The sequence below is a fragment of the Dromiciops gliroides genome, chromosome 5 (assembly GCF_019393635.1).
Source record: "Dromiciops gliroides isolate mDroGli1 chromosome 5, mDroGli1.pri, whole genome shotgun sequence".
Taxonomy (NCBI): domain Eukaryota; kingdom Metazoa; phylum Chordata; class Mammalia; order Microbiotheria; family Microbiotheriidae; genus Dromiciops; species Dromiciops gliroides.
Genome location: NC_057865.1, coordinates 248,549,558 through 248,563,989, shown reverse-complemented (window position 1 = coordinate 248,563,989; position 14,432 = coordinate 248,549,558). Strand labels below are relative to the sequence as shown.

Below are 14,432 nucleotides of genomic sequence, written 5' to 3'. Positions count from 1 at the left end.
TAAGGTTGGTGATTTTGCACAGCCCTCCACTCACGTAAACTCAATTTAGTGCAAGTCATGGCATCACTGTGATGTCATGGTCCTCTTTGAGAATGAAGGATAAACAACAACTATGAGCTAGGTACTTTACAAGTATTATCTCATTTTATCCTCACAGTAATCTTGGGAGATAGGTGTTGTTATTGTCCCCATTTTACTACTGAGAAAACTGAGGCAGAGAAGTGACTTGCAAAAGGTCACACAGCTAGGAAGTGTCTAAGGATACATTTTAATTATGATCTTCCTGACTCCAGACCCAGTGCTCTATCCACTGAGTCATCTAGCTGTATCTAATAAATGAATGCATGAATGAACCTGGATGATTGGGAAGGTAGTGATATTATTAACAGAGACTTAAAATTAAAATAAGATGTAGCCTAGAGGGAAAGGGTGGAATAACTTTCTTAATCTTTCATATTTTGGTAAATGTTGAGTTTGAGGCACTGATAGGGTACATCATCAACAAGTACATACAGAGAACCTACTAGGTTTCTCAGCGCAAGGATAAAAGGAAGTGTATAGAAAGTGTGAAATGAAAACTAGGGTAAGGCAGTTGCCACCTCATTACATTCAGGGTCTTACACAGTCTCCAATACAGACTAATTCCCTATTTTGCCATCTTCGCCAATTTGAGGCTATGAAATGAAACCTCAGTGTTGTGTTAATTTGTATTTCCCTTAATATTATTAAGTTGGAGCAATCTTATATATTTATTGTTAATAAGTTGGAATTCTTTTAGAACTATTTGTTCATATCCTTTGATTTCTTATCCATTTGGAAATGTTTCTTGGTCTCAAAACAAATATTGTCAAATACATTCATTATTTTATTTATTTTAATTGCGAAAAAACACACAGTGCTTTGAACTGGTTGGGGAAAGTAAGTGGTTAGAGTTGTGATTTTATGGAAGGAAGTGGTTTGACTGATTTCATTGGTGTAAGGTATTCCTCAGTAAGGAAACTCCCTCCATTGATGCAGACTGCTAACTGTTCTGCAATGTATGTATCTTAGAGAATTGCTAAGGGCATTAAAAGGTTAACTGGCTTACCCAGGGTCATAAAGTCTGTATATATCAGAGTTAGGACTTAATTTTATATCAATTAAATCAAGATCTTGATTCTCAGAGCAGCTGGTCTCTATTCATTAAACCATGCTACATCTCTCTTGTGCATACCAAGAATGCATAAAGATTATTTTAAGATGAATATGGGTAGGGGCAGCTAGGTGGCGCAGTGGATAGAGCACCGGCCCTGGAGTCCGGAGTACCTGAGTTCAAATCCGGCTTCAGACACTTAACACTTACTAGCTGTGTGACCCTGGGCAAGTCACTTAACCCCAATTACCTCACTAAAAAAAAATGAATATGGGTCAGAAATAATCTGACATTCATATTCTTTCAAAGTACGGGTGATATAAATGGAGTCAAAAGACCTGGATTCAAATCCCAACTCAGACACTTTCTTGATATATGACACAGGGAAGTCATTTAATCCCTCAGTCTCAGATTCCTCATCTGTATAATAGGGATAATGCTTGTATGACCTACCTCATGAGATCATTATGAGGAGAGATCACTACATATCACTTACCTGGTTAAAGACAGCCCCAGTCATCAGCAAATGGAAATTTAAAAAAAAATAGCCATTCAATAGCCACATAGATAGAAACAAGACAAAATTATTTGGTAATAGTTAAAAATCTGAAAAGTAGATCAGTGATCAAACTACAAAAACAAGAAACATACTACTGTAACCATATAGCAAGAAATGGTGAATATGAAGAATTGAAAGAAACACAAAATTTCCATGAACTGATATAGAATAAATTAACGAGAACTGAAAGAACAGACTGTAATTTTAATGTAAAATAAAATATCATAAGAAGAAAGCTGAGATATAGTTGAAAAATCCTAGAGATTCAACTAAAAATTGGGTGGAACAATAGTTTTAGCAGAGTAGTAGGATATAAAATAAATCTACATAAATCATCAGCATTTCTATATATCACCAGCAAAATCCTTCAAGAAAAGATAGTAAGAGACACCCCATTTAAAATAACTGTAGACTTATAAAATACCTGGGTGTATACCTGCTATGACAAATCCAGAAATTACATGAACATAATTATAAAATACTTTTTATATAAATAAAATTAGATTTCAATAATTGCAGAACTATTTGTGGGCAGAGCCAATTTAATAAAAATGACAATTCTATCTAAACTAATCTACTTATTCAATGCCATCCAAACTAAATTATCAAATATTATTCTACTGGGCTAAAATATAATAATAAAATTGATTTGGAAGAACAAAAAGGCCAAGAATATCAAAGGAATTAATAAAAAATGTAACGGAATGAGGTTTTGTAATACTGAATCTTAAACTCTTTTATAAGGTAATAATTATCAAAACTGGTATTGACTAAGAAATAGAAAGGTGGATTAGTGGAAAAGTATAGACATACAATACACAGTAGTAAATAATTATAGTAGTCTTGTGTTTCTCAAATGTAAAGATTTAAGCTTTTGGGATAAGAATACACTATTTGGTAAAAACTATTGAGAAAACTGTAAAACAGTCTGGCAGAAAATGAATATAGAGTAATATCTTATACCATTTACCAAGATAAGGTCAAAATGGATATATTAACACACACATATATATATATATGTGTATATATATAAAATGGATATAAAGGGTGATATCATTTAAAAAGTAGAACACAGAACACATTACCTAGCAGACTTATGAATAAGAGAATTTATGAATAAATGAGATAGAGAGCATTTGATTAACTTTGATTATATTAAATTAAAACATTTTTGTACAAATAAAGCTAATGTAGCCAAAATTAGAAGGAAAGCAGAAAACTGGGAAAAAAGATAGACAATTTCTCAGCTAAAGGTCTCATCCCTCAAATATATAGAGAACTTTATCAAATTTATAAGAATATGAGTCATTTCCCAATTAACAAATGGTCAAAAGACATGAATAGACAGTTTTTTGATGAAGAAATCAAAACTACATATAGTCATCAAAATCAAAACTACATATAGAAATCAAAACTACATATGAAAGAATGCTCCAAATAATTTTTTGGGGGAGGGGGTGAGGCAATTGGGGTTAAGTGACTTGTCCAGGGTCACACAGCTAGTAAGTGTCAAGTGTCTGAGGCTGGATTTGAACTCAGATCCTCCTGATTCCAGGGCTGGTGCTCTATCCACTGTACCACCTAGCTGCCCATCCAATTCATAATTGATCAGAGAAATTCAAAGTAAAACAACTTTGAGATATCATCTCACACCCTATGTAATTGGCTACAATGATAGAAGGGGAAAATGGTGAATATTGGATGGGATGTGAAAAAATTGGAACATTAATACACTGTTGGTAGAACTGTGAACTAACCCAACCATTTTGGAGAGCATTTTGGAATTATGCCCCAAAAGTTATAAAACTGTGTATATCCTTTGACCAAGCAATGCCACTATTGTCTTTATTTCCCAAAGTTATCGGGGAAAAGGAAAAATAACCTATATGTTTTAAATATTTATAACAACTCTCTTTGTGGTTGCAAAGAACTGGAAATTGATGGGATGCCCACCAATTAGGGAATGGCTAAACACATTGTGATTTATGATTGTGATGGAATACTACTGTGCTGTGAGACATGAAAAGCTGGGTGATTTTAGAAAAGCACAGAAATACTTGCATGAAATAAGAGTAAAATAAGCAGAACCAAGAGAATGTTATATACAGTAACAACAATATTGTTTGAAGAATAATTATGAATCACAAAGTTGTTCTGAGTATTATAAATATTCAAATCAGCTAGAAAGGACCTATGAAAGAAGATGCTATCTACTTCCAGAGAAAGAAATGATAAACAGAATTATGCATAGTATGGTTTTACATATAAGTCTGTGTCAAATGGTGGCCTTTTCTAGGGTGGGGTGAGGAAGAGAGGGAGATAGTTTCAAACTTACAATGTAACCAAAAAAAAAATTAAATAAACAAAGAAAGTTGAACTATGAGTAACTGAAAAACCGACAAGGGTCCTGGAGAAAACATAAAAGAAACCACCATAACTACCACTTCCCCAAAGAGAGGTAGGTAACCATGAGGACAGAATGTTTTTCGTAGTCACTTTATTGAGTGATTTTGTTTATTTTTTCTTTGTTACAAGAAAAGGTTCAATATGAATGGCTGGAAGGATTGTCTGTTTTCAGAAATGACTATCATGTAGTTACAAAAAGCATAAATGAAATGTTTATTTTTAATAGGAATAAAGCAAGTTTTAATAAATCTTTGAATGATATATAATAAAGGATCTGTGAATTATAAAATGCTATATAAATATGGGCTATTATTCTTAAGAAAATTAGACTGAGAGCAGCTAGATGGTGCAGTGGATAAAGCACCGGCCCTGGATTCAGGAGGACCTGAGTTCAAATCCGGCTTCAGACACTTGACACTCACTAGCTGTGTGACCCTGGGCAAGTTACCTAAACCTCATTGACCTGCAAAAAACCCAAAAAACAAAAAACCCAGATAATTAGACTGTGTATAAAAACTTATATAATAGTACCCATAACCCCCAAATGTAGAGATAGTGACTAAAAATAACAGAGCAACATTTTTGGATATTTTTTTAAATCAATCTCTTAATATTCATAGATAACACATTAAAATGAAAATTGCTTATGTATATGTATGTTGCCTATGTATGTATGACTCATAGATATGACTTAGATCAATCTCAACCTCTGGTACAAAATCCAGATGTTGACAATTACAGATATACTTCACTTTATAGAAGTGTTGTGTTCCCTCTTCTTCCACCCCCCCCCAATAATTCAAACCTTATTTTCCCATTGACCTTAATGACAAAATTAGGAATATGTTTATCCAATGATAAAATATAAATAAATCAATAACTAGTCTGTAGCCTTTGAAATCTAAGCTATAGTAAAACAAGTTTAGTTTTCAGTATCATCTCTATGGTTTATGGCAAGAGAATTTTTGGCTCAGGCCCCTTGCTGCTATTATAATAAGAAAAAGACTGTGATAGGAAAGAAATTCTGGTTCAGATTTCTTTCCAACAGTATGATAAGAAGAGGATGCTGTGCCAGTCTCTATAAAGAGTTTCCAGGCATTGTTTCTGTAAACTCAGAGGTCATCGAATGCAGGCTAAGAAAGAAACCTCAGTACCTATTTTTTCCTCCTGGCAAGTATCTTTTTCTTCCCCCTTCTATTACTTGTTGCCAGACATGTATAATCTTATCTGGACAGCTAGGTGGCACAGTGAATAGACTGTGGGGCTTGGAGTCAGGAAGACTCATCTTTCTGAGTTCAAATATACCCTCAGATACTTACTAGTTGTGTGACACTGGGCAAATCACTTAACCCTGTTTACCTCAGTTCCTCATCTGTAAAATGAACTGGAGAAGGAAATGGCGAACGGCTCCAGTATCTTTGCCTAGAAAACCCCACATGGGGTCATGAAGAGTTGGACACAACTAAAACAACTCAACAACATATTCTTATTGTCCCCTCTTGTTTTCTGTAAAATTCCATTTTTCAAAGCTGCTTTTGAATCCACATTCTATAGAAGGTTGTTGAAGCTAATGTTCAAGGCCCATTGACTTTTCACACCGATAAGTCTGTGCTCCACATACAAATAAAATCTGCAGATAACTATCTCTGCATATTAATTCAGTAACTGGCAGCAGTACCTAATCAATGGACCCTTTAATGATTTTTATCTCGAGTCTTTTCTAATACTATGACTTTAAAACTATGATTTCAGTGGTTCCTAGGAGATAATATTTTGATGTTCAATTATTTACATAACATGACTACTTCTCAAAGAAAAATCAATATGCCTCTGCTATTTCCCTATAATATTCTATTTTTTTTAGAATATATTTTACATTTGCATAACATACTACAGTTTATTAAGCATTTTCACATATAGACTATCTAATTTTGGAAAACAGCTTGGGAAAATATATTGGATTTAAAAAAAAACTTTAAAGAATTTACCAATTTGTTCTGGCCAAACAACAAGAATAATAATAGTAATAATTAATAGTAGTAATGATCACTTGGTGTCCAATCTTCTCTTGATGATTTTTCTTAAGCTTATATTGGCTTTTGAACAAAAGTAGCACAGTACATTGACAGGAATGTATTCAAACCCTTTTTCTGGTAAGACCTAATAGAGACTGTACTCTGTTGACATTGCTTTTGAGAGCCCTAGGCTATGACCAAAACCATGGGGAAATAATAGAACATGAGGATTTTTGCTGATCTTCACCAGTAGAGTTCATTAAACTAAGCCATAGAGGAGTTTTAATCTATATTAATAGATAAAATTGTAGCTTTGAGATAAAATATTAAAGCAATAACTTGTAAATAACTTACCTTAGTGCATAGTTGCATATGAAATGTGCTGCATTTAGAACAGTTCCAACACTAGGACATTCAATAACAGCACAGCCAATTTTGAAGGTAGTATCCCAAACAAGCTAGAAAATTTCAAAACAAAACATACAATTAAATCCTTACAGTTTACTATTGTGGATGGACACCAAATGGGTCACAAACTTCAGTGTTTGTGTGCCAGTAAGAAGAGAATGTTGCTGAACAAAAACTAAAACACTTTGTTCTGTGAGTTGGTTTAATGGATCAGATATAAAGAACTAAAGCTATTTGTTCAGAAGTTGAAACAGCTAAGGTGTCTTCTATAAGAGGGTCCTTGAGATAACATGCTATATCCCGTATGGTTAACACTACCAAGAATCTTTTTATTAACTTGACAAAACAGTTCTATCCTTATCTAAAAGAGTCTTTACATAGGTCCTTAAACATAAATAATTGCCTGCATTAAACTTGAGAACATTTAAGGGCATGTTATCATGCTTGTCAGATTCCTTAAGACTATAGAGCCTGAGAACTCTCCCTGAAGACAGCTTGTAAATAAATGTGCCTCTACCAACAGTGGTTTCAAATACCATGTGAAACTATTGTAGGCTTGGCCTATATTTGGCCTAGTCCAAGAAAGGCAAAAATTTTTTTTTTAATTTTAATTCAGTCATCATTCATGAACCACAAAACCCAGTGAAAACGACTTTAATAACTGAAGATTAAAAGCATATAATGTGATAATTAAAAAAAAAGATATAAAATACAACTCCCCTTTGTAGTCACAGAATTAAGAACTGAATGAAGAAGGCAACTGGCAGACAACTGGAACTCAGGAAAAGATTTATGACAATCATCCCCACCTCCACTCTATTCCTTTTATATTGTAACTATTAGGATGTAAAAAAAAAAAATGCTTGTCCCATTTTTGTGGGGCCTTTAAACTAATGAATGTCATATACATTGGAGTTCTTTTTCCTTTTATGTACTGAAACAAAATGTATTACAATGCAAGGGGCAGCACCATTTTTGGCTACTAATTCCTCTTGTAAATAACTTACTGAATGGCATCTGAGCATCTACCTAAATCTTAGAGAAAAAGAGGAGAAAATGGTAGAAATTGAAAAGAATTAGAAGAATGGAATGTAGGATCCTTGATATCAGGGATTGTCATCTTTAATCACTGTTACTCCACCCTCCACACTCCACTTCCTTTTTTTTTTTTTTTTTGGTGAACAGTGAGTAGTTACACCCCAGTAGTTAAGAACTGTTCAGTTTAGTAAACACTATAACAAAATATTTAATTGCTTCTGAATCTTGTGTACATAATTTATACCACTGGTCAACTTTTTTTGTCATGTAAGTTCAGAACTGGGACAGTTGGCAACTCCCCCTTCTTGATCCAAAAAATCCTTTCTAATTATTTTCATTATTTCTTTTCTTTTCTTTCTTTCTTTTTTTTTTTTTTTTTTGGTGAGGCATTGGGGTTAAGTGACTTGCCCAGGATCACACAGCTAGTAAGTGTTAAGTGTCTGAGGCTGGACTTGAACTCAGGTCCTCCTGACTCCAGGGCTGGTGCTCTATTGACTGTGCCACCTAGCTGCCCCAATTTTCATTATTTCTTTCAAGATTCTTGACTTATTTCTCCAGATAAATTTTATTATTTTAAGAGTTCTATAAAGTAACTTCTTTGATGATTTGATTGGTACTACACTGAAGTTATAAATTAATTTAGATACTATTGTCATTTTTATTTTATTATCATTGTCCAACCATGAACAGTTATTATCTCTTCAAATTATGTCTATTTCTGTGGGATGTTTTATCGTTGCATTCATATAATTCCTGTTTATGTTATATTAAGTTGATCATCAGGCAGCTGGGTGGCACAGTGTATATATATATATATATATATAGCACTGGTCCTGGAGTCAAGAGGACCTTAGTTCAAATCTCACCTCAGATACTTACTAGCTTTGTGAGCCTGGGCAAGTCACTTAACCCCAATTGCCTTAAAACATTTGGCGCCATTTCCAGTTATCCTGCTACTGGACCCAGATAGCTCTGGAGTAGAGAATGAGTTTTATGACCTTGTACAGTCCTCCTTTACTTAAAAATCCAATTCAGTGCAAATCATGACATCACCTCCTGATGTCATGGTCCTCCAAGAACGAAGGACAAACAACAACAAAGTAGATCACCAAACAGTGATATAGTTTTTGTAGTTATTTTTAATTGTATTTCTTTTTTGATCTTTTCAGGTATAGTTAGTAGTAATACATAAAAAGCTTTTTTTATGATTGCATTTTATCTACTGCTACCTTGTTAAAATTATTATTTGAACTAATTTTAAATTAAATCTTTTGTGTTCTCTAAACCAGTATATGATCTGTCAAAAATGAAAATGTTTTCTTTTTGCCTATACTTATTCCCTAATTTTAAAAAAAGTTATTACTGTAGCTGCCAATTCTAATACTATATAGAATAAGAGTGGTGACAATGTATTGCCATGCTTCTTCTCTGTTCTTATTAAAGAAAAGGCACATGGACTTTCTCCATTACAGATAAAGCTAACTCAATTTTACAAAATTTTATATCATATTAAGGAAAAGTCTATTCTTTTGTTTTTTAATGCCTTAAAAACATAATTTGGTGTTGTACTTTGTCAAAATATTTTTTACTGAATTTATTGATATAATCATGTGGTTTTGGGTTATTATGGTCATTTTCATAACTTTCACAATATTGAATGAACCTCTGCATTCTTGGTATAAATACAAGCTAGTCTAAGTATATAATCGTTTTAATAGTTTGTTGTATTTACTTCACTGTTTTATTAAATATTTTACATTTATATTCATTAGGAATAATGATCTATAATTTTCCGTCTTTGCTTCATTTTTCCTTAATCTAGATTTTAATACCATATTTGTCTCATTGAAGATTGGTAGGATTCTTTCTTTCTAGATACCTGCAATGTAGGAATTACTTTTTCTTTGAATGTTAGATAAAATTCACTTTTAAAAACATCTTGCCTTAGGTAATTTTTCTTTGGGAGTTTTTTTCATTGCTTGTTCAATTTCTTTTTTCTATGAGTAGGTTATTTAAATTCTTTAGCTCTTGTTCTGTTAATCTTGGTATTTTATGGTTTTTGTTAATATTAATCCATGTCATTTTATCAGTTTTATTGGCAAAAGTTTATAATAATTTCCCTTACTTATTCTTCATTTTTTTTTTGTTTTTTGTTTTTTTGGGTTTTTTGCGGGCCAATGGGGGTTAAGTGACTTGCCCAGGGTCACACAGCTAGTAAGTGTCAAGTGTCTGAGGCCGGATTTGAACTCAGGAACTCCTGAATCCAGGGCTGGTGCTTTATCCACTGCGCCACCTAGCCGCCCTTTTTTTTTTTTTCCTTTTTTTTTGTCAATTATTTTTTAAATGAATTAAAAACACCTTACAGTCTGGCTTTCTTCATTTTAAAATCAGATTAACCAACAATCTATTTTATTTAACAATATTATTGATTTAATTTTTTTTCAAGTTTTAACAGTATTATTGATTTAATGTTTTCTTTTCATTTCTTAATTTCACTTATTTTTGTGTTTGCCTCTTTAAAAGTTGGATTCCTGATTCATTGATCTATTCTTTCCCTCTTTTGTTTATTAAAGTCATTAGACAGATACATTTTTTCCCTAAGAACTGCTTTGACTACATCACATAAGTTTAGGTATATTGTCACATTGTTGTCATTTTCTTTGATGAAAATATCTGTTGCTTCTATGATTTGTTCTTTGACGTCATTAGAATGTCACTTTTTAAAAGTTGAAAACATTTTTAAATTTCTCTCTCTTTTTTTTTTTTTTTTTTTAGTGAGGCAATTGGGGTTAAGTGACTTGCCCAGGGTCACACAGCTAGTAAGTGTTAAGTGTCTGAGGCTGGATTTGAACTCAGGTACTCCTGAATCCAGGGCCGGTGCTCTATCCACTGTACCACCTAGCTGCCCCTAAATTTCCCTTTTTGATTATAACTAATGCATTGTGGACCACAGAGGATATGATTCATATTCTTGCTCTTCTGCACCCACTTATAATTTTTCTGGTCTATTAAAAAAGTCAGTTTTGGTAATGGTACTATGCATAGTTGAGGAATATCAATATTTATTTCTATTCCCATTTAGTAAAGAGGCAGCATTGCATGGTACTGGCCTTGTAGCTGGGAAGACGTAGGTTCAAATCCCGATCAAGGGAACTCTCCACAATTATAAATTGCAAAGATATAGCCAAGAACCATTAGTAGAGGGCATTTTTTCACCCAGGAGTTAGTTCCCTTTACCAAAGAAATAATAGGTCTGTTTCCTATGCCTATTCACTCATTTAGTAATTTGCAGAGATTTATCTATCATATCTAACAATTATCAAGTCTTTACATTTTTTTATCTTATTTTTAAATTCATATAGATTTAAAAGGGGGACATTGAAGTTTCCAGACCTCAGCAGTATTGCTGTTTTTCCTCTGCCTATAATTAAATTAACTTTTCCTTTAAGTACTTAAGAAGCCATTCCATTTGTTACATATCTATTAAGTATTGATATTAGTTCATTATCTATGATTCCTTTACACATAATGTGCTTTCCTGGCTTATATTTTAAACACCATTTGTACTGTTGTTTTGTTTAAGATAATTTCTACCCCAACCTTTTTGATTTAGTATAAAACATAATAAATTCTGCTCTGCTCTACCCCGATTTAAATTTTATGTTTCAACATTTTTATAAGTAACCATATTGTTGAATTCTGCAAGGGAAACATGAAGGAACAGAAATAAGATTCAACCATCTTATGCAGGGGCAACAAGATGCAGACTTGGCTGCTACGGAAAGTAAATATGAAAAAGCAAAGGGAAGTTTGGTAGGGAGATACTGATAGATTAACACAATAAGCTGCTTGTCTAACTCTACCATAAACTAGGCAATAAGGGTCATTCTTTCTCTACTTTTTCTCCCTAATATAAATTATTAGGAAAATACTTATAGATCTCACTTAAGGAGCCCTATTGTGTTCTCGAGTTTTATGCAACTAGTACAATGTCACACATGAAGAGATGAATGTGGAGAAACTCTCCATGAATAGATAATCCCTTTTCTATTTAGATTTTTTATGTGGCATTCTATATGATACGAATGTACACCTTCAGTAAGTATACATTTCTCTGTTTTATACCTTGTTAGATATTGATAATCAAATGCTGAACAAAGTTACGTCTCATTTGCCATGGAATTCTGTATCAACCACTCAAAAAAGTTTTGAGTATTTACTTTATATCAGCAACAGTGCTGTCACTGGAGATACAAAGACAAAAGACACAAATTCTTTCCTCTCAATAAATTTACATTTAAGTAGATGAGACAAACAGGTACATGTAAAGGCATATGCAAAATATATCTAAAATGAATACAAGGTATTTATTTGAGGGGATAAAGATGTTTTAGCAGTTGTGGGGGGGATCAAGAAAGTCTTCAGTAGAAGGTGGCACACAAATGAAGTCTTTACTTTTACTAGGGGTTCAACAAGGCAAGGGTGATGAAATAGTATGTTCCAGAGCTAAGGGACAGTTAGGATAAAGGCACAGAGATGGGAGAAAGAGTATGAATTCTTTCAGTCATTATATTTGTATTTATATTTGCACATGGAAAGCACTTAATACAAACTTGATTTCTTTAAATCTTTACTTCTTTTTAAATCTCTATTTACCATACACAAAAACAAAAGAGCATTTCTATAAACAAAGGAAGAGAGGATTGCATATGAAACTGCTAATCTCTATTACTTATATTTTGCTTTTTAAAAGCATATTATAAATTCAAAATGCTGCTTGCAAAAATTGTCTGCTTGTCTATGCTTGCCTCTGAATTGCCTTCTGTTCTCTTATATGAATTTTCTCTTCAATGACCTTTTTTCTTTCTTTTTTCTTTTTATGATCTTTTACTAGTCCCTCTCTTCCCACTCAAATATACCCTCTCAAAGGAAAAGAAAGAAAAACAAGCCCCTTTAACAAATAAGCAAAACAAATTCAAACAAATGAAATGATATATTCATAATTCATCACCTCTTGTCAGGAGGTGATTAGTATAATTCATCCTTGCACTAATCAGACTTCTAAAATTTTTCAAAATTCCTTATGGTATAGTTGCTATTATATAAATTGTTCTCCTGATTCTGCTCATTTAACTCTGAATCAATTCACAGAAATTGTCCCAGGTTCCTCAGAAACTATCCCTCTCATTTAGAACAGTGAAATAATGTCAATTATATTCATATATCATAGTCTTTTTTTTAACAGACTTTCCACAGTTTGTTTCCAGTTCTTTAGAACAACAAAAATAGCTGCTATAAATATTTTCATATATATGGTCCTTTTCTCTTTTTCTTTCATCTTTTATGGGTATAACTCTAGTAGAGGCATGATTAGTAATTTTAAGGAATAGTTCCAAATTACTTTCCAGAATAGTTGGACCCATTCAAAGCTCTACCATTAGTGCATTAATGTGCCTATCTTCCCACAGCCCCTCCAACAAATCATTCGCCTCATTAGTAACCTTCAAAAATCCAATGGGTATGAAGTAAAACTTCTAGGTTGCTTTAATTTGAATTTCTCTATTTACCATTTGGATCATATTTTCAAATGGCTACTAACAAATTGCATTTCTTCCTTCCAGGCCTGTTTATTTATATCCTTTTGCTATTTGAATAATGAGGAATGACCATCATACTTAGCTATTTGAATCAGTTCCTCATATATCTTGGAAATGAAATTTTAATCACAAAAACTTACTGCTCCCCGGGCTTATTTCTTTCAAAATTGCATTACTTTTATTTATGCAACCCCTTTTCAATTTTATGTAATCAAGATTCTGCACAAAAATTATTTTCTGTGATCTTCTTCTCTTGTTTGGTCAAGGTCTCTTCTATTACCAATAGTTGCAAAGGGTATCTTTTTACTTGTTTCTCTAATTTGTTTATAATTTATTTGAAATGCCTGTGGCAAATGGCAAATGGTATGGCTTACTGGTCTAAACCTAATTACTTTCTAGGTTTCTTTTTGGTTTTCCTAGCAGATTTCTTGTAATTTTTTTTTGGGGGGGTCAAATATTGAGTCTTTACTCCAGTATACAGGCATTTTGGTTTATCAAGCACTATACTATTATGTTCATTTGCTTCTATATGCTGCATATTTTAGCACCTTAGTCTGCAAATATTTTACATACTTGCCAAAGATCCAGATACCTTCCAAAGGCAACTTTGGGTCGTCAATTATTATAAAGAATAATGACTATGAACAGTATCATTTTATATAACCAAGAGAAGCAGTCAGTGTAAAGTAAAACCAGCCTTAAGAAAGCTTGACAAGTAGATTTTCAGTTGAGGAAACTAAGGCAAAAGAGGTTAAATTACTTGCCCAAGGTCACAGAGACAGTGTCTGATGCTAGATTTGAACTTAGATCTTCCTGCACTCTTTCCACTGTAACACCCAGCTTCCCTTGGACCTTTTATGTGCCCGAGCCAAGATACTGTATCAGGGAAGCTGGGAAATCAGAGAACTCAGGGATACTGAGTCAAGAAAACACTGATTCTATCAAAACTAGTATCTACAAAATATTGAAGAATCTCTGGAAGGTCTTTACATGTTATTAAGCATTTATGGGAATGTGGAGACAATAATTCCATATAATAAGAATGCACGGCTGGTTTGCACTTTATATTGGTAAAGAGAATACTTATACTGGTAAAATGGTGAAGGCAGAAAGGCATAACTGATAAAGGCCTTGAATGAGGAATCTGTGTTTTATAACAAGTCAGCATATGTTAATTTTTTGCAGGGCAATGAGAGTTATGTGACTTGCCCAGGGTCACACGGCTAGTAAGTGTCAAGTGTCTGAGGCCAAATTTGAACTCAGGGTTTGTGCTTCAT

At 33.0% G+C, this 14,432-nt stretch overlaps 1 protein-coding gene across 1 annotated transcript in view; it reads right to left on the bottom strand.

Moving 5' to 3' along the window:
* GLIPR1L2 (GLIPR1 like 2) overlaps window positions 1-14,432 on the bottom strand; it is a 57,743-nt gene that overhangs the window by 23,856 nt on the left and 19,455 nt on the right. Inside the window, 1 exon segment of the mRNA XM_043967691.1 lies at window positions 6,467-6,570. Coding sequence (XP_043823626.1) covers window positions 6,467-6,570 — 104 coding nt within the window.